The following is a 19,840-nucleotide window of genomic DNA, read 5'->3' on the forward strand; positions in this document are numbered from 1 at the left end:
ATTTCCTTTCATTTTCGCATTATTACCTTAAGAAAAGTAATAAGTAAGACAACAAGAAAGGCTGGTAATGGAATGTTTCCTATAACATATAAGTAACAGCTAGAAATGGAAATTCCATGACAACGGATGTATCTATAATTAGTTTTTTTATTAATAAAATGAAAATAAATAATGGACAAATAGAAGGAGTTATATGAGGAATACAAATTTTCAGGATGTGTTGGGTTTTTTTTGGGGGAAAATAATCAACATGGCAACTCTACAGCAGCTACCCCATTTTGTGCATTTTGTGTCTAGCTGGTCCTCGATTCATGTCCTGTAACTGCTCACTGTATTGTGAAACAAAATTTTATTTCTTTGTATAAAACTGTTATACACATTTTTAGAAATATGTTTCATAAATTCATGAAAAAAACCTGACATTCAAGTTGGACTGGATTTTGCCACACTTTTGAATTGTCCTGGATGGAAACATTATTATAACAAGAAATGTGTTGAATTTAAATACAGAGTTTTATGTTGAAAAAATGAAATTTATGAATAAAAATAAAATTATTAATTATAAAATTTAATTAAAAAATTATTTTTACAGTACTGTATACATAAAATATAATTTTTTTGGGGTGGCGTCCGTTTATTGGCGTATGATTACTGTATAAATAATCATTATATTTCAGTCACATAAAATTTCCCAGATGTTAACGCTCCTGTTCTCTTTTTTTTCCAGGAACCCTTCCCCCCGGGGAGCACAGCTTTCCGTTTCAGTTTCTTATTCCAAGTAAGCTTCACACTGTTCCTGCTAATTATCCTTTCAATTCATTAGACAAGTTTGTGTTGATTAGATCTCAGAGCCTGGTTGATGTACACACAGTTTGAAACCGTAGGTAATAATTTACTGATGATTTACTGCAATGTGTCTAAGGGTTAGTCATTAATGGCTCACTAGTAGCACAGCTTCCATTCTTTTGTTTTCCTATTTAATAAGTTGGAGTATATTCGGAAGCTGATGAGCGTCTCTGCTGTCTGAAGAGCGGGTGGTGTCATTTTAAAACTGCTACATGGCTATGTGTAGTACAGGTGGAAGCTCAATTGTAGCTCCTACAAACTCCTTTTTGTTTCTTCCTACCACAATTTGTACCCGCTGTCTTTTTCCTTTCATAGCACCAGGAGATGTCGGGTTTTTTAAAATGCACCCGTAGTTAAATAAACGGGAATTTTGTTGGGAGTCCAGGGCCTTTATTGGGAGTCTAGGGAATTTGTTATCTGATTAGTCCAAAACTTTGTTCCTGAATGATAACCAGGAACACAGTCTGTAGGGATCAAACACATCTGTTCGTTTACTGCATTATTAGAGATCTCATTGGAAATTAATGCATTAAAAAAGTCATTATGTTCCAAAAAGGTTTGCTAACACATTTCTGGACAGGCAGTCAGCTGATTACCAGTTTCGATGTTGACATCAAGGGTGTGGTATGTTTACATAAAGGTTACACACGTGCCAGTGTCGCATTAAGCCTCACGTATGACCTAATGTAGTTACTTAACTTTGTTTTTTGATTCATTCGTTAGAATTATAGACATATGGATTGATAGTGGTAACTTAGTTCCTGTGAGTGTTCTCATCGAGTACTTCGCTTGTGTGTGTTATAGCAATACATCTAAAATTTTACAGATCTGGATGATGAGAAAATGTTTAGTGATGGGACGTTGGGCCCTCTGCTGTCAGAGTGTTGGTATAAATTGTCACAGATTTTTGAACTTTGTAGGAGAAAATTAGTGTCAGTGTGGACAAGTTGAAACCAATCTGAAGCTTCTGATGTGTTCTTGGAGTTTTTTTATATAATCTTATATAATATATAAAATATTTAATCACGATTAATCGCACGATCAACAGGAGTTAATCTGTTCGAAATGCTTCTCACGAGTTAATTTTTTTATATCTAAAATTTCTTTATATCTCGTACGTAAAAAATTAATTATTTATAAAAAAGATGAGGGAGAGACTCTTTCTGTGTTAGAAAACTATTCCAAATATTTTATAGTAAATGGGTTCAAGTTATATGATCGAGTGAGCTATAATGCGAAATTTTATTTTGACCTGTAAGACAAGAAATGGCAAAATATTTAAACAATTAGAATTGATCGTTATTCTAATGTGGTACTTCTATTTGTAAATGTTATATAATAGGTACACAGATGACTCGTAAGTCATGGAATCACCCAAAATTAATTTTATTTCTGTTTGATCTCTGGATGGCTGATAAAGCTCACTATACACAGTCAGACGGTATCAGAGAGCCATGTTTGGCCAGAGTAAAAGCTTGATGGTGATTCCGGCTGACGGGCCTCACTGTGTCGAGCTAATTATCAACACTTAGGTTACAGTTCCAACAATAGTCCTTTCTATAGGGTTCGCTTTGGGCATTTCAGTAGGAAAAGGCAAAATTTGTCGTCGTGTATATTTATTTTCTTCTCGTTTCTTTTTATCTGTGATCAGATGTATTGTATAGTTAGTATTGTTTGAAGCCAGTAGATCTTTAGCCATTTATTTGATCATTTGGTCAATTTGACATAATTGATGTAAAGAGCGTTTAATTCATTTAGGGTGCGTCAATGCTATTGTCTTTCTTTATTTCTCTCTCTCTCTCTCTCTCTCTCTCTCTCTCTCTCTCAAAAGTAAGAAAATGAACAGACAGTCTTCTATGTTGGTGACGGTTGGGGATGCAGGACTATCTATCTAGAATATATGGACCAAAATATTAGCAATCAGTAGGAGGCAAACAACTGTGTAGGATGCTTTTGGATGCTATAGCATAACATTTTCCCCTCACTTGAACTAGGAGACCCAGACCTGTTCCCCCATGACAATGCCCCTGCACACAAAGGGAGCTTCATGAGGATACATGGATTGGGGTAGAAGATCTTGAGTGGCCTGTTATAGGGCTTTGAACACAAACCTAAACACCTTTGCGATTAATTGGAACTGAAGGCATGCACTTATCTATATCTTCCCAGAAGAGTGTCCAATATTTGGCTAATAACCCTGGTTCTGATTCTGAGTGGGGGTTATTATAGCAAATTGGGACTAAATATGCAATGGGATGTTTTTTGGCAAAAAGACTTTTTGTTCTTAAATCTTTAACTTAATCTTTAAATCTTTGATTCAGGATGAAATCCACGTTCCCTCGTTATTTAAGTCAGGTCTTGGTGCTCTGTGCTTTTTTTTTTTTCATTTCCCTTGTTTGTCTCTGTCATCCGCTTCCATTATTAGCCCTACTAAATGAGCCCCTGCTAGTCACTGTCCTAGCACGGCAGAGGAAAAAGCTCTTAAATCACACGGATCTCATTCACTGACAGTGCAATCTAAAGCTCAGGCAAATTAGCCCTAGTCTGACCCTAGTCTTCTACATCCACAGTCCCTTTTTATTTTTAGCGAATCAGTAAATAAGAAAAGAGACCCAGGCAGCAGTTTTTTGCATTCACTAATTGTATTTGTGGTATTTTTGTGAAATTAAAATGTTGAATTTTTTTGATTTGTTGCTTAATTATGACTGCTGTTCAAATTAATTAACTGTACCCTTTTTTTTTAGCACATGCTCCCACTTCATTTGAGGGCCCCTTTGGGAAGGTCTTATACAGAATCCGGGCTGTAATAGACACTCCTCGCTTCTCTAAGGATTACAAGGCTCAGAGACCTTTTTACCTACTGAAAGTCCTGAATCTCAATGAGTTGCCTGATGTAGAGGTGAGAGGTCTTAGCACTTAGTCTTGTTATAAATAGTCTATACAGCAGTCACCTCACTGATATATATACAGTGCCTTGCGAAAGTATTCGGCCCCCTTGAACTTTGCGACCTTTTGCCACATTTCAGGCTTCAAACATAAAGATATAAAACTGTAATTTTTTGTGAAGAATCAACAACAAGTGGGACACAATCATGAAGTGGAACGAAATTTATTGGATATTTCAAACTTTTTCAACAAATAAAAAACTGAAAAATTGGGCGTGCTCGGTAGTGTTGTGATGCGTCATATTCACGTAGCCGCAGCAGTGCTCAGAAAATGTGCTTTAGAAACAGTTTAGTGAGGAGAAAACAATCTACATTTTAAATATTGTTCCCAAATTATTAGTCACTTTCTAAATAAAACTATTGCGCATCTATTAACAATTCTATATAAATACATATTTTGGGGGATGCAAATATGGTAAACACGTCAACTTGTGTTCACACTTGCACACTTTTTTAAATCGGTGCAACGCAAGTGTGTTTCTTAATGGATCTACATTGCAAGGAATAATGTATTATTTATTTAGACATAAAGTTTTGTATATATAAAAGTTTTTATTTTTTTCTGTCAGCAACCGAGCAGCGCTGTGACATCTAAAAAGTTTACCTACTTCCTGGTGAAGACGGGGACCCTTGTGCTAAGGGCTCACAGTGACCTGAGAGGGTACACTCCAGGCCAAATCATCAAACTCTCCACAGAGATCCACAACAAATCAGGAAAAGACACAGGCTATATCCTGGCCAGTCTTGTACAGGTGGACAAACATGCCGTCTGATAGTTACATTTTATCTTAAGGATGTAAAAGTTCTTGTTATTACATAATTGTATGTAGGTTCTTTTGAAACTCCTTTCCAATTAGATTTGTTTTTTGTTTTATTTTTACGCAGAAAGTCACCTATAAGACAAAACGGCCGCTGTTCGATTTACGGACCATAGCGGAGGTAGAGGGAGCAGGCGTAAAAGCAGGGAAACACGCCGAGTGGAAGGAGCAGATCATCGTTCCTCCTCTTCCTCAGTCTGTCCTTGCCGGCTGCAGCCTCATAGACATTGAATATTTCATCCAGGTAGGAGCAAGTCACCTTAAACACAAAGTAAAGAAGAAACTAAACACATTTAAACCAAATGAACTCACTTTTTAGTCAGGATCTACTAGCAATATAGCCTGGTTTGCATGTTTTTTGGGAATTTTCTACCTAAAGTGCAAATAAAGATAGATATGGAAATATATTTCTTTAGCACCCACAGTTTGCAGTATCACAACCTGAAAGCCAATTCAGGAATAGTGATTTAATGCTTAAAATATATTGTATACTATTTCTGTTCAAACTGAGGAACTTGTTGCTTGAAGAATCCACTAAGTTCAACGTAATTGCTTAAGGAGTTGAATCTTTCTTTTAATAACTATAACTCACTTCTTTCATGAAAGATTTCATTAAAGTCTCCTGAGACAGTGGTCACTCTGCCCATCTACATTGGAAACATCGCCGTCAACTTGAGCCCCACAAGACTGAATCCACCGACACAACTTCAGCACGGAGCTGCGATGGCCCCCATGCCTGGCCCTGGACCGGTGATGCCGAGCGCCCCCCCGGCTGAGGACGACGAGGAAGACGTGCAGGGTGCAGGAGCACTGAGCAGCGAGGAAATTCCAACCAAGAGTCATTCCCAGCAGGACCCTTCGTGCCAGTCTATTTCCATGTCCCCTGGGGCGTTCAGTCACGCTCCGTCCCAAGCTGTCCCTCAGGGTCAGCAGGGTCAGTCAACTGAAAGCACTGCACCACTTTTCTGCGTCTCCACGGGGGCCACCATTCCCTTTTTCTCCGACAGTAACGCCACGCCAGTGCCCACTACCTGCCCTCTCATTCTGCCTCCAGAGTACAGCAGCTGGGAATATCCACATGGTGAGTGACTTTACTGATTTACATGGTAGACATGATAAAAAAAAAAAATGTTGCATTCAATAGTAGTTATATTTGTAGACGTTACTTTTTTTACACAAGGAGATGGTGCAGTTATTTATTTAAATTTTTTCCCCTCACTATAAAAAGTAATGTTGGAAATAGCCATAACTTCTGTTTTTGCTTTAAAAAAGCAGCTTTTTAAAAGCGACTGCATCAGTTTAAACCACACAGCTGGAAATACTAACAGCTTTCCTGTTATATTAACACTTTCTGACCAATCAGTATCAAGAATTCAAGATTGGTGTAAGTCATGATATTATCTAAACAGAAAAAAACAACCCTCCCCCCCGTAATAATAATATCGCTCAGCTTCAAATGAGATAACTGTAATTGATATGTATTGATTGAGTTATTGATATATGTTGATATGTCTGTCACAATGTTGACCTGCATAGCTCAGGCTCATTACGACCCAGGCAAATTAGATAGACAGATGCTTTATCCTGTTTGAATCAGCCAATCAGTTTCGAAATTACATTACCGAGCGACTTCTGGTAAATCTACCGCTCGAATAGTACTTAAGATAAACGTGCACATCAGAGAACGCTGGATCTGTAGTCTCCAGAGTAGTTCCTATCGATTCGGTCGAATCCAGAGGACATTTCGCCAATCGTCCAAATTGACAACCAAAGGTAAAATGGCTTTAACATCGTACTGCACTTCCAGCTATTTGACGTTTCAAAGATTCATACAAGTGAGTTCTTATTTTTCTTGCTTTGTTTTTCCCAGAACCCCCTCCCACTTATGAGGAAAGCTGCAGCAGTACCAACTCGAGTTTCAACACCAGCATGACGTAGATGAAGACACTGGATAATACTTGTCAGTAAATCTGCAACTTCCCCTGCTGGACATTCCCAGGCATTGCCGTTTCTCCCCGAATAGGACCAAACGTACTTAAAAAGGGATCTTGTCATTTTTTCTTCTCACTTGATTTATATAAAACTATATAGTCCTCACTCCTTGGTGTTGGAGAAAGGGTCTCTGGATCAGTGCCTAATCACTGTAGCACTCCTGAACTACTACAGATTTGGTAAACCTGCCTCTTGGTGCGGTGACAGCCGATATACACAGGACGTGCGTTTGTTAGTCAAGGCTGGCCTTTCTGCCACGCTTGTCCCAAAACACAGGCTGTCAAATCAGAGCCATCTTTGAAAGATCTCTGGTCACTCCGATGTCGATCTGTGAACATTTCCTCAGGCTTTCGCAGTGTCAGTCTGCGGCTGGAATGTCGCTCAAGGAGGACCTGTTAGGTTTTTATCAGCACAGAGAAAGATACGGCTTTTTGTTTTTGTTTTTAAAGCTCGCCTTTTGATTCGATTCAGAACTTCGTGCAGTCGCTAAGTTTGTTCTTTACATCTATATAAATCGTAGCTCGTTTTCATCGATATCGAAGGCATTTGTCAACGAGGAGAAGCAGCTTTTGTTACATTGAAACCCTGCATCAGAGGTGCCAACATCTATGGTTTAATTGTTGCCATAGCAACATAGCAAAAAGCAACACGCACTCACGATAAGATTATTCAGTGATTTATTTCAGAACGAATCTAGTATTCCCAAAAATGAACATCGTGGACTTGTTTAACATGTTGGCGTACAAATTAATGGTAAATGTATTGCAGATTGTTCTGGAAACATGACTGTTTAAGGCCACTTTGTGTGACGGGGCATCGTGTACTGTTCTGGTACGCAGTTATCATTAGGAAAATCTAATAAATAAAGAATATCTGCACACCTTTGTTAGTAGGCAGAGCACAGGCTTTGTTAAAAGCATCTTTAATAAATAGGGCTAATTCAAAATCCACAATGGGGAGGTGGTAGCTTAGTGTTTAAGGCATTTGATTTTGTATCTGAAGGTCGTGAGTTCAAATCCCAGTTAAATCAACCCCCCACTCCTGGGCCCCTGAGCATGGCCCTCAACCCCTAGCTGCACAGTTGTGTAAATGAGATAATTGTAAGTGACTCTAAATAAGAGCGCATGTAAATGTAAAAACACAAGGTTTTTTTCACGTATAGCACGGTGAAAGGAGCATGGACAGAAACCCTTGTGCATGGATGCAGTTCAGTTCTGCGAGAACTGAGTACTGAGCGTCTACAATTCTCACTGCTCAATTTAATGACAGTAAAAGAGACATGGCCTGCTTTTACAAAAAATTACAAGTATTCGTAATCTTTGTGCGATCAGAATTCTGATTCTAATAAATACATAGTGTTTAAATATAAATTAAAACAAGATTAAATTTAAATAACCGTGGTTTTGTGACTAATTTTTTACTACCATGTTTGATAGCAAATGGCTGTCATTATTGTTATTTAATATCACTGGTATTATTATGGCAATTATTATGGTATTATTAAGTCTGTAAAAAGAAAATTGTATCAAAATCAAACTGCCCCCTGCCCTGAGTTGTTTTAAATAGATTCTCCTGATAAATACGATTCTATGTAAATTGCACAATTTGTGACTTTGTGCAACGGAAATACATGAGCCCGATGTGAGCCATTTTTAAATTCATGAAAACAAACGAAAGGGGATACACTGAAGGGGAAAGGACACGTGGTGTTACAGGTGCGCAATTCCTACTGATACTCTTCGCTTAACGCTGACTTGATTGGCCTGTACTCTGACTAATGAGCCAATAGAAACGAAGAACACCGAGCTGCTGAGTACACATCTGAGAAAAAACAAACAAACGAGCTACATCTTCCAATGAAACAAAGGTTGTTGTTTTTCTGTGGTAAAACCTGTGAGGATTGTTTTGTTAGTAATGTTGGCACCTCTGCTGTGTTTTGACTACTTTTGCTTCTCGACCAAGCCTTTTCTTACCCCTTAAGTGTTGTTACATTCGGATTTGATTATGTAGTACTGAATAAATTGTAGACTTTCTCTGTTTAAAATCGAATGAATCTGTTTCTGGGATGTTAGAAAATGTAATTTCTTTACAATGAGTATATAAAGTGTAGACAACCTAATTTCAAAGAAAAATATTTATCATAAAATTCCCTTGCCATTTTCGTAGGTCAGGCGTAATACGTGTTTCTTGCATGTATTCAAAAAAAGTGAATATCTGTACTGAATGAGGAAAATGCTTCTTTTTTGCTGGAATGAAATAGCAATGTTTGTGAATGATGTTTTTTTTTTGTGATACTTTTTTTATTTGTCTGATTTTGGTCTGATATTTTGTCTTATTGTCTGATCTTTTGTCTTATTAAGTCTTCTTGACTTGACTTATTAATCCACAATCGATGGAGTTTTAACCTGAATTCCCAGTCGAGGCCTTATCTTGTGCTTGCTGTGTAAAACTCTGGTCTGATGGTGTTTCTCCATTAATGTTTTATTAATTCTTTAGTCATTTAAAAAAAAAATTGAAGCACAAAATGGCACTTTTTAACATTTTATTTGACTGTTTGTGTGTGCGTCATCTTTCAACCCCCAAATGTAGTATCACTATCGTTTATAGCTTTATTTTACTGTGATTTTCTGGCATTATACAGTATGTAGCGACCCTTCGTCTTGCTTATTCAGTCATGAATGTTAATCGTTGCTACTCCTTTTTTTTTTTTTTAGGATCCAACAAAAAAGATTGCACGAAAGACACTCTGATCTTTTTTTCCGTGTGAATAATTTTGAGTAGTGAGTGAAAAAAATCTAAACGAAACGCTCATGTTTTTTTGAAAACTTTGTTCAATGATCGTCTAAGTGAAAACACTGTGCTACAGGAACATCTCCTCGAGATTGTAAATCAAAAATTTGATGATTGGTTATGGAATAAGGATGAAAATTAAATAACGCATGGGAAAACTTTTTATAGTTTTAGATATTTTAAATAGATTCAATTCAAGAGAGCGACCTGTTTCTCTTGCATGTCTGGAACTATTTTTTTTTTACAGCTTAAGAGTAAATGTAGTATGAGTTAAAAAAGTGAAGATTTTCAAGTAGGAGCGAACGGATTCAAATCATAATGGTGCTCCCTTAGGCTTCAGTATGCTACAACATTTGACAGTTCTTCCATTTCTGTGCAAACTCTAAATTGCCTGATGTAGCAAAACGAGACAAAATGTCATCCAAATGAGTTCCACTTTCATTTAGAGATGCACGTGTCACTGTCTTTGCTCTAATACATGCCTTAAATACATTAGAAATTGTAACTGTGACAAATTCATACAAATATAAGTATCACGATGGGGATGTTCTTTTAAAGGAAAACTAAAAAATAAACCAGAAGTGAAATAGAGTTGCTATTGCTGTCCAGATGTTGATTATTTTCCAAGAACAGGACAACCAGTTGTTTTTTTATTCCTTCCAACTGTTTGCAGTTTTTCCCAACAGTTATAATTTTATTTTTTAATAATCAATACATTGTTCTTTTTATCAGTTTATTGGTACTTTTAATGTGGTGGAAGATCTGCGAAAAAAACAAGTTGTCCTTTCTCCAAGATCTCTTTTTCCTTTCACAGTTAATGAGACAGAAATGGAGTCCATTGTGGAACAAAACAAAGCATTAAAACTGGAGTTTCTTTATTAAAACTGGCTCAGCAAGTCATCAACAAGACGTGCAGTCCAAATCCCTGCAAATTAGCTGGTGCTTTAGAAACATTAATTAGATTTTAATTTATATATAAAAAACATATAACCCATTGCAGTTATTTAAAATCAATGAAAAGCCTCCTGATCAATCTGTTTTGAGAATTCAACATAAACTGTATAAACGTCATTTGTTTTCACAAAAAGGACTCATCTACATTTGACCAAAATACATCCTGGTTCTTAAAATAGATTTCAGACTTGTTCAAATGCCGTGTTCGGCCTTTAATTTACTCTTTCCATCACCAAAGGTTCAACAGCTTTATAATATCCTTTATTTGTTTTGTTTTTCTCTGTTGACATGGTCTGTACTTTAGTATTTTTCTGTCGGTATGTATAACCATGTGCGTATTGCCGATCTTTCGAGCAGTGCTGTCATCTGAACCTCTTCAGCAGGCGTTGGATACCAGTACCACCACTGTGGATCAATGTTGTATTTCAAAAAACATTCGAATAAAAATTTGTTTTGTTTTGTTGGTACATTGTACTAATAAAATCTCATCTGTCTCTACCGCTTCATATTTTCTTGCGTTGCGTCTGGAGTCTTAATTTAATGCCTTTAACGGGGATATGTAGAAATGTAAAAGCCGCACACTGAATTTCCTGTTTAGCAAATTCATCAAGCATGTAAATCGTGAACTACTGCGCCCTTGAGCGAGTCCTTTAAACCTCAACTGCTCAGTTGTATGTATGAGATAATTCTATTGTATTAATGATGGCACTAATAAAAGATGCTTTGTTGATTAGTGTCTCTAGAGAAATGTAAAACTACCCATAATTTTAAACAATGTGACTTTTTATCAAAATTTAGACCATGTTAGTGTGTTAATTAAAATAAAGAAAGAAATAGAACGTAGTGACAAGAGCCGATGCTAACGATTGTCCTGCATGTGATAGGACTCTTTACTTAACGTCTCTAAAACTTGTTATACAATTTTAGAGGTAATTCCCAGTGACGCTTCCCAGTGACCAATCTCTGATTCCCACCATTCCCAACAACCGATCACCAATGCCTAAAAATCTTTCGAAAGTTATTTACTGTTTGTGTCCTTTCATTTGACATGTATAATGATTTAAAAGCTATGCAAATAGTCTATAACAACAAATAAAAGCTTCTCTATCTTTATGAATGTTTGGAGAAATTAATTGTCTGGATGACCAAGGCTGTCTATAAATGTACAAAGCTGTTATTCATGCTTTTTTTTTTTACATTTTCTATTATTAAAATAATGTTTAACATGTAAATGTATATATTTGTTATATCAGAGTAAACCTTTATACCGTTAAATGACCTGGGTGTTGCATAGAAACAAAAGGGACATGCATGTGTCTTTCAAAAAACCTTGGAACTTCTGGTGTCGTTTGCCAGCAATTTGTCACCTTTTACTCAAAAGTGATAGCAAATTACATCTATGTGGTATTGAGGGCTGCAGTGGGCTAATTCCACTAGGCTTTAAAGGGGTAAAAATGGGCTTTTTAGTTATCACATGTACATTACAGCATAGTGAAATTCTTTCTTCACATATCCCAGCGATGTTAGGAAGCTGGAATCAGCCATGATACAACTACCCTGGAGCACAAAGGGCTTTGCTCAAGGGCCCAAGAGGGGCAGATTGGCAATACTGGATTGGCTTGAACACCCAACCTTCCTTTAGTAAACCAGAGCTTTAACCACTGATCTAGTGCAGTCCAGATAGAGTTGCATGGTGTTAAAATATGGACTGGTAGCCATGTTGTTTTAGTATTCCTCACACTATTTAACCTACATTTGACAGGCACTGTAAGTGTGTATTACTGCCATGCAACAGGAATAACAATTCCATACATCACATTAAAATGGTACTGTTTATCACCCTAACATCTTCTGTGGTATGTTTTCTAAAAGGACACCAAGTTTCCATGTGGGATTATAAAATAATTCACCAAAACGTTTATTAAGTTGTCCCAAAAAAGCTACATTTGACAAGAATATTACTGTTATTCATTAGTACATGAACTAATACTAATGAAACAATGTTAGTTTTATGCCCATTGAGTTCTGTAAACACTTCTGGCTGCTGAGCACACAGAGGAAGAAAAAAACTCCATTGTGCAGGTGGCGCTCTGCGCATGTCGTTTGCCACGCGCCAGAAACTCAGAAGAAGACAAATCCCTCTCATTCCTACAGAGGGACAAAAAGCTCTACAACATGCTACACATTTGCACAGGATTACCTGGAAACAAGGGATCGCAAGCTATTTAAACGTAAGACAATCTTCTAAACAGTTATTTAATTCAGATTAGTGCATGCAACAATAGGTTTCCAATGTCAGTAAAATGCACTTCTTGCAATAATTCGGATTTGTAGGTCGCACTCATATGAACGGGTTGTTTCGAATGCGCATTTCTTACGCATTAATGAACAACTTCAATTCTTCAGTGTGCCTTTTATTGCGGTTCGATTTCTTCTTTCGGTTTATGAAACATTTCCTAAACTTACGACCTAATTTTATTAGCCTTAAACTCTCCAAAAGGTGTGTAATAATGATGGATCGAAAAGCGGTGTTTTGAAAAATAAAACAGTTCGCCAAGGAACCGGTAAAATCGACAGTTTAAGCATGGTGTCTACGAACAAACTTGTGTTATGCTCGTTCCGGGGCTTGATCCATTCCGGCTTCTGGTGCTGCCTTTTTGCCATTATAATACCATTTGTATATTTGTTGAATAGTTAGACAATCAGTCAGGGGAAATACATTTTAATCTTGTTAATCTTTTATTAATATTTGCTGCCTTCAGTGTTTCGATGTTGTGTGGGTAAATTACTACATTTCGCTTATGTAGATGCTAAGAAGTGTTCATCTTCACCTAAACTGAAATAAACTGTTGTTAAGATTTATGTCTATATTGTCTATCTGTCTATTTTAGCTTATAATACTATTACTATACTATAATACTATAATACTGGCTATTGTAACGATTCCTTGAGTGAATAAGCCAAAGCTGGGTTTCATTATCTGACGGTTTTGTGATCCGTGTAACTCAAATTGATCTTTAATTATTCTTTTATTATTTGTAATAATAATAATGATCGTGCAAAGAAATCAAATAAAATCATAGAGCTATATACTTTCATGAAATTGCCATTCAGTGCTACAAATCTACATTCATGTGATGTTATTTGCACTAATTGGGCGGTAGAGGGCGCACTTCACATGCCATATTCTATTCTGTAGCTGGAGCCTGGTTCCTGCTCCAAGGTGATGCTTCATTTGAAGAACATTTCTTCGAATTTCTTTTTAGTAACTGCTTCATTCTGGTCTGGGTAGTGGTGGATCAAGAGTCTTTCCTGGGAGCACATGGTGTTCAGTCCATTATAAGGAACCAATTGCACACAAACCAATGCACATTTGGCTGCAGAATATCTGGTATATAGTGAATAGTATTATGATTAAAAGCAAATAACACTGGATTTGTTCATCTCATTGGGGCTTTTGGAGTCTATGCACTGACCAGTCATGCTGCTTAGTGTACATGTGGCCAATTGTGGTCTGTTTGGATTATACATCATCAAAAGTATGACGGGGTCAGTGTTTCGGAAAATACACAAACCTCAAGTGACTTTTCATTCTGGTCAATGAGATTTAGTTTTTGTTTATGGGCAGCCATTGGCTTCCTGCTGCTCAGAGGTAATGCAAAAGGCCTAATGCTAGTGTGGTGGATTGTGTTATTCAGTTGGTGAAATACAGTATATTAGGGTGTAATGTAGCCTCTAGACTACATTACACCCAAATAAGATTTGAATAAATTTACTAAAGGTCTCCAGTTGCATTATGAAACTGGTTTCCTGTGTTGTTTGATGGTTGGTTGTGTCATGGATATGTAAGGAATAAAAGATTAATAAAAATAAAAGAAGAGTGTGGTGTTGTTTTCAAATAATCAGTGATCACGGTCAACGATTTCTAAGAATTTTGTACACAAAGATTAATTACATTTACAGTTGAAGTTACTAATCTTGTTCAGGAACTGCTGTGAATTGAACTTATGGCTTTCTGATTACTAGCCCATTAAAACCATTAAAACCTTTTTTTGTTAAACCTCAGAAGAAAAATGCAACACAGAACTGTGGAAAGTCTGTCCTGAAGACTTTCTTGTGGTGGAAAACCTCTTCATTGTCACTGAAACTGGGGCCTCGAAAAATAAATGCTAAAAAATAAGCATACATAATCATAACATCACAAAGTTTCAATTTACAATTATCCATTTTCTTGTTATCGAAAATCAGTCAACACCTTCTGACCAATCAGGTTTAAGAATAAAATAGGACTGTGGAAGATATTGATGATCAAGCGATACTCAATACGGATATTTTTAAAACTTCTCAGCAACCTACTCTACTTGCTGCTAGATTCTGTTTCCAGGTTACACTAAACAGCGATCATGGCATTGTGTCTCCTGGATTTTGTTAAATAAATGCGAAACCCAATCCAGTGTTAATTCAGAGTTTTGTGTCACTATCAGGTAAGATTGGTACCATGATTGATAAAGTTCGATAAGTAAGCCAAATCACATCTACTGGAAGCTGAAGTGTAGAAGGATTTTTTGTTTTTTTGGTGAATTCGTCTGAGGTGAAAACATCTACATCTATCGCATGTAGCGTTTTATGCTAGGTACGATTTCCCAAAATTCCCCTCCACAAAAAAAACCCATTTCACTGAATGGGGAAGGACATGAAATGTTAAAAAAAAACCAATATAAAAAAAAAAGAAGTTTGTGTTTATATGGTAAAGTGATGTTTGGCCTCTGAATTTGTGAAACTCTGTTTGGTAAACTATCCATAGAAAACAAAAGGTCTGGGTTGTGCTTACAGAACTGATGCTGCTAGTATAATGTGGTCTTCTCTGCAAACGCTTTGGTTTTTGTGGTAAAATGTTTTCCCGTTTTCCCTCTCGCTATGAAGATTTTCTTTTAAGCTACCATGTGTTTGCATTTCAGATATTTCTGTCAGCAATTTGTAGATTTGGTGTACACACACATGAGGAGTAACATCCCAGGAACTGTTCAGTCAAGCCAAATGTGGTTAAACTGTGGAAAATGGTAGCTCACCTTGTAAGATCATCATATGCTAAAGGTCTTAATAGACCAGCAGTTCCAGAAAACCAATGCTGAACCGTCTGTTACTCAGTTGTCTGTTAGAATTGTGTCTTGCCTCAGTCGTAAAAAATTTCATAGAGCATTGTTGACATGAACAATGAAATAAACAAAACGCATATTTCAGTTGCTCATTTTAACAATTATTTCAGATATTCCCAAACTAAACCATGTTGGGTTTAATCAGACATTTACCTTTAAGGTTTGGGCAACTTTCCAGATGAACCCAATTTAGTTTGAATCAACTAAAGGTTTCAATCATTCCAAAGATCTCACAAAGTTCTGAATAGGAGGTCGTTTTTTACAGGAATAACCTCGGAGAAATGTATGGCTACGCTAGGCGAGTTTACTGCTATGATTGTGTAATTCTATAATCATTTCACTTCAGTTTTATAAAATGCTCCGACTTTTTGGAGAATTTTGTATTATAATTTTTCATTGAAAGTCGGATTTCTCAAGTCTGTTTAACTTGGTTTGTCTGGTAAATTGTGTTGTATGACGACTCCTAAGCTAGCTTGAGGAATCTGTTGTGTTTGCTCTATTGTCTGTTGTCATCTAGTCAGTATTTTTATACTTTTTATATAATTTAGGCCTGCAACTAATGATTATTCAGATAGTCGATTAATCGGACGTTTGTTTGTTTTTCTTTTCGATTAATCAGTTAATCAGATTGTATTTTAAATGAGCTGTAACTATATAGAACCAAAAACATGGGGGGGGGGATTTGCAAGAAAATCGGTCATGTTGAAATCGTTAACACACAACGCGAGTTCTGGTTAGTTTGATCTGTTCATAGCTGTTTAACTATGATGTAGTTTTGCTAACGTACCACTGACTTCTGAAGTTCTTAAGTCTGGTTTAACACGCATGGTTGGCGTGTGCCTTGCCACTTCCTAAATTATGCGAATCTGCATGTGGGACACTAGTAATAAAGCTGTGAATGCTTTTGTCTTTATCTTTAATATGTTTTAAATGTGAATGGAATAAGCCATAGTCTAAAAATTTAAAAATTAATTCTACTTTTGCAGTATGTTCTGAAATGTGCTGGAAATCCGGTTCCAAATGTTGCTATGGTGTGTGGTTCTGGTAGTTCCTCTGCCTTAGCTACATTTATAGTTAGTCAGGAAGTGCTCTGTCGCTTTTATTTTTATTTTTTTTCCTATGGTGATGCAAAGTAGTGTGCATTTTACATACAGGCATTACTTCATGCAGAAGACTAATATCGAAACCTCCCTGACACATCTGGCCAGCTCTTGGAAATGGATTCCATTCAAATGAACGATGCTTCAGCTGTCTTAGTTTTTTTTTTTTACCCTAATTTACTAAACTCATCTTTTCACTGCGCTGATCTGCTCTATTTCTGCTGTAACATCGGTGTGGAAATAATCTGTTGACTAAATTGGTTTTATGGTCCTTACAAGTGCTCTTCTTTGTTTGGATGATAATCTGATGATGCTGAAGCATTGTGGACAGCCAGAACTAGTTTTAACGTGTGATACTCAATTATTTTAATACTTCAAATGCTAGCAAAAAAAAATGGCTGCCTTAGCTAGCAAAGTTTTCTACATGGTTCGACTCCTCAGCTGAACATTATCTTGCAAACCGTTTATAATATAGTGACATTATTCAAATTTCTAGTCGTTTTGCCAGTTGTTTTGTCAATTTTATTTCGTCATAATTTAACAAACCTGCCACAGCTAATTACAGTTTTGGGTTATGCTGCTTCATGAGATCAGCAAGAGATACCAAAGCAAAACTTAATTGTCATAAACAGGAATTTATGGTCTGTGCAGGCTGTAATAAATAGCTTGAATAAGGCTTTTCAGTTTGAAATCATAGCCTGCTGCCGCATTTTTCCGGTATTACTGCATGTGCAAGACCGAGGAATATGTCCTTATTATTTTCTGATGCTCATTTCTAGGTTTCTTTGACTAACCCATAACCCTGTTGCCAAGAAAAAAAAGAGATTTGGAAACCTGTCTGTGCGTATATGATTTCTGTTGCAACTGGAGTTAACGAGCTCTCCCTTAACTATGACTCAACACGTTACAACGGCTTGTATCTAAACAGTAGCCTACCAAGAAAGTCATTGTTCACTGTCTTCCTCCTTCCTTTCACAACAATTTCTCTCGGGAGTTTATCTTTTGGCATCGTCGTGCGTTTAAAAATCACCATTGGTGAAGCTTTTCTCCCGATGCCGGTGAACGCAGGTGAAGTGTGTTTTTTCATGCCCGGTTGTTTTCAGCGTGACGAATGATTCGCATTTCCTGTAGACAGTCCGAGTGAGCGGCAGGTCAAACGTCAGAGGAACATCATCCATATTTATGATGTGGTGCGGCCCGATTCAGTGGGAGCGCATATGATTTAATATAAAGAGTTTCATTGGTTCACCTGAACCCGTTCGCAATTTCATTGGTCTAATGTTATGGGGCTCAGTTTTTTGGCTTGTAGTTTGTGAAACCGAGAAAAACCCAGGAAAAATCCATAAATAAGCCGCTTCGTTGTTTAAGCCGCGGGGTTCGAAGCGTGGGAAAAATACGGTAGTTTCTGGTATATAGCGTTTGTGTTCACAATCTTTTCTGTTTGCTAAACTGTATTGCTAAAGGGAGTGGTAGCTCAGTGGTTAAGGTGTTGGGTTACTGATTGGGATCAAGCCCCGGTATCGCCACCCTTGGGCCCTTGAGCAAGGCTCTTAACCCTCTGTGCTCCAGGGGGCGCTGTATCACGGCTGTCCCCGCTTTCTGACCCCAGCTTCTAAGCAAGCTGGGATTTGTGAGGAAAGAATTTCACTGTGTTGTATGTATATTTGACAAATAAAAGCTTTTCTATTCTGTGTAGCCAAGCTAATAAACGAATTCGGGACCGAGCTACAGATTTATTTATTTTTTTTCCTCCATTGATATGTTAAGCTTCACATACTGTACAGGGAGCCATTAACATGGGGTACCATGGGCTAAAAACTCAATACTGGCATATCAGTACTGGAACATATATTAAAATTAGGAATATAATTAAATAGCATTTAAAATATGTTGCTGTTGATCTTTTGGGAGAGCGAATACGGCAATACACAATTCATTGATCTACTATTGAGCATCAAACTTGTTTTTATGTCATTTCTTGACTGTTGCCAGACGAGAGCAGGATTTTTAACAATAGCAACTTGGTTTGAAGCCAGCCCTGTGTTTCTGCACTCCAGCATGCTTAAGCACAGACATGACTCTTTATTTGGTATGCTGGGCCTTTTTTCTTTTGAGTCAGAAAATCGGATTTTCAAAATGCATAAAGTATGAGATGGAATAAAGCATGCTGTTCTGTTAGCACCACTGGATCCACACACCATTCCATGAAAATGGCTGCAGTGTTGCTTTTTTCTTTTTTTTTTTTCCTTCCTGCTCTTCCTTCTTCGTGAAGACCAGCAGAGCTCCAACTGAGCATGCCCAGAGAGCGCCATGTCAATGCTTTCTACAGAGAGTTGATCATGTGACCTGAGAAGGGACGGTGCTTGTGCGGGGAGCTAGACTTTAGTCAGTGGAGCTTTACTCTCGCCCTCTTCCTCCTCTTCCCCCATCAATGGAGACCCACAGGCTATGCCAGGTACTGCCATGTTGCTGGAGGGCTCAACATAAAAACAGCAGGATTATTAGCTTCTCTGTTTTGCTGCCTCTCTCTTTTGGGAAAGCCATTGCCAGATATATATATGTATGGCTGATCATTTATTTGATCCCAAAAAAAAAAAAAAAAAAAGATATCGGCCAAGGGTCTATCCTGGGTTTGCTTTTTTTTTCCCTCTTTCTCTCTTTGTGTTTTTGAAATGCATTTTCATTGTGATTGTGGCTTTTCTGTTTGATTGCAGATGACCGATTCAGTTGATGTGTGCATGGGTACAGGATCTGATCAGAAGGCCTTTCCTCCTCTTGCAGTTGTTGGACAGAGGCTGTTTGCAGGCTCTACCAGATATTTTCTTGCACTTCCTGTGACCTTGCTTCAAAAGGGAAAAGGGTTTTTTCGTAATGGTTTCTTGCGTCAGCAAGAGTCAGATGTGAGACAACACGTTCTGATCTTAACCAGCATGGCTGCATATTTTCTGCAACTATGAGGAAGAGAAGGGAGGCATTTTCTTGGTGCTTGTTTTCCCTCCACATCTAATGGAGGTGTGGATTGGAAAGAGGTTTGCGCCATTTTTTTTATAGTTCTGTTTAAATCATGCCTTGGACAGATGACTAAAGTACTGAAGCTAGATGCTGTTTTTTTCCCCCAACACGAGTGAGAACTGGTTGGAAATCCTGCCAAAGAGATTATGGTAGATTATTATCCCTACTTTAAGCGTAGGATTGAATATTCAGTTCATTTGAAGCTCATAGTTGTAGATTAGACTGAT

General features: G+C 37.3%; 2 protein-coding genes across 6 annotated transcripts in view; both read left to right on the forward strand.

Annotated features, from left to right (window-relative positions):
• Positions 1–10,843, forward strand: part of arrdc1b (arrestin domain containing 1b) — a 45,850-nt gene extending 35,007 nt beyond the window's left edge. The window contains exons 3-8 of the mRNA XM_046867486.1: positions 728–778; positions 3,591–3,745; positions 4,361–4,543; positions 4,677–4,853; positions 5,216–5,690; positions 6,480–10,843. Of these exons, the coding sequence (XP_046723442.1) occupies positions 728–778; positions 3,591–3,745; positions 4,361–4,543; positions 4,677–4,853; positions 5,216–5,690; positions 6,480–6,547 (1,109 nt within the window). The 3' untranslated portion in view covers positions 6,548–10,843. The remainder of the gene's footprint in view (positions 1–727; positions 779–3,590; positions 3,746–4,360; positions 4,544–4,676; positions 4,854–5,215; positions 5,691–6,479) is intronic.
• A 1,606-nt stretch (positions 10,844–12,449) lies between these two features.
• The window catches only part of ehmt1b (euchromatic histone-lysine N-methyltransferase 1b), a 31,757-nt gene continuing 24,366 nt past the window's right edge, over positions 12,450–19,840 (forward strand). Inside the window, exons 1-2 of one of the 5 annotated variants that reach the window (XM_046867601.1) lie at positions 18,980–19,056; positions 19,316–19,630. Coding sequence is in view for 3 of the 5 variants with exons in the window: in XM_046867595.1 (XP_046723551.1) it covers positions 19,033–19,056 (24 nt within the window). In the remaining 2 variants the exon portion in view is untranslated. Of the gene's footprint in view, positions 12,577–18,929; positions 19,057–19,315; positions 19,631–19,743; positions 19,763–19,840 lie in introns of those variants that run through there. The other 4 variants (XM_046867600.1, XM_046867595.1, XM_046867596.1 and 1 more) reach the window with 4 other exon arrangements.

The sequence above is a fragment of the Silurus meridionalis genome, chromosome 15 (assembly GCF_014805685.1).
Source record: "Silurus meridionalis isolate SWU-2019-XX chromosome 15, ASM1480568v1, whole genome shotgun sequence".
In the NCBI taxonomy this organism is placed as follows: Eukaryota; Metazoa; Chordata; class Actinopteri; order Siluriformes; family Siluridae; genus Silurus; species Silurus meridionalis.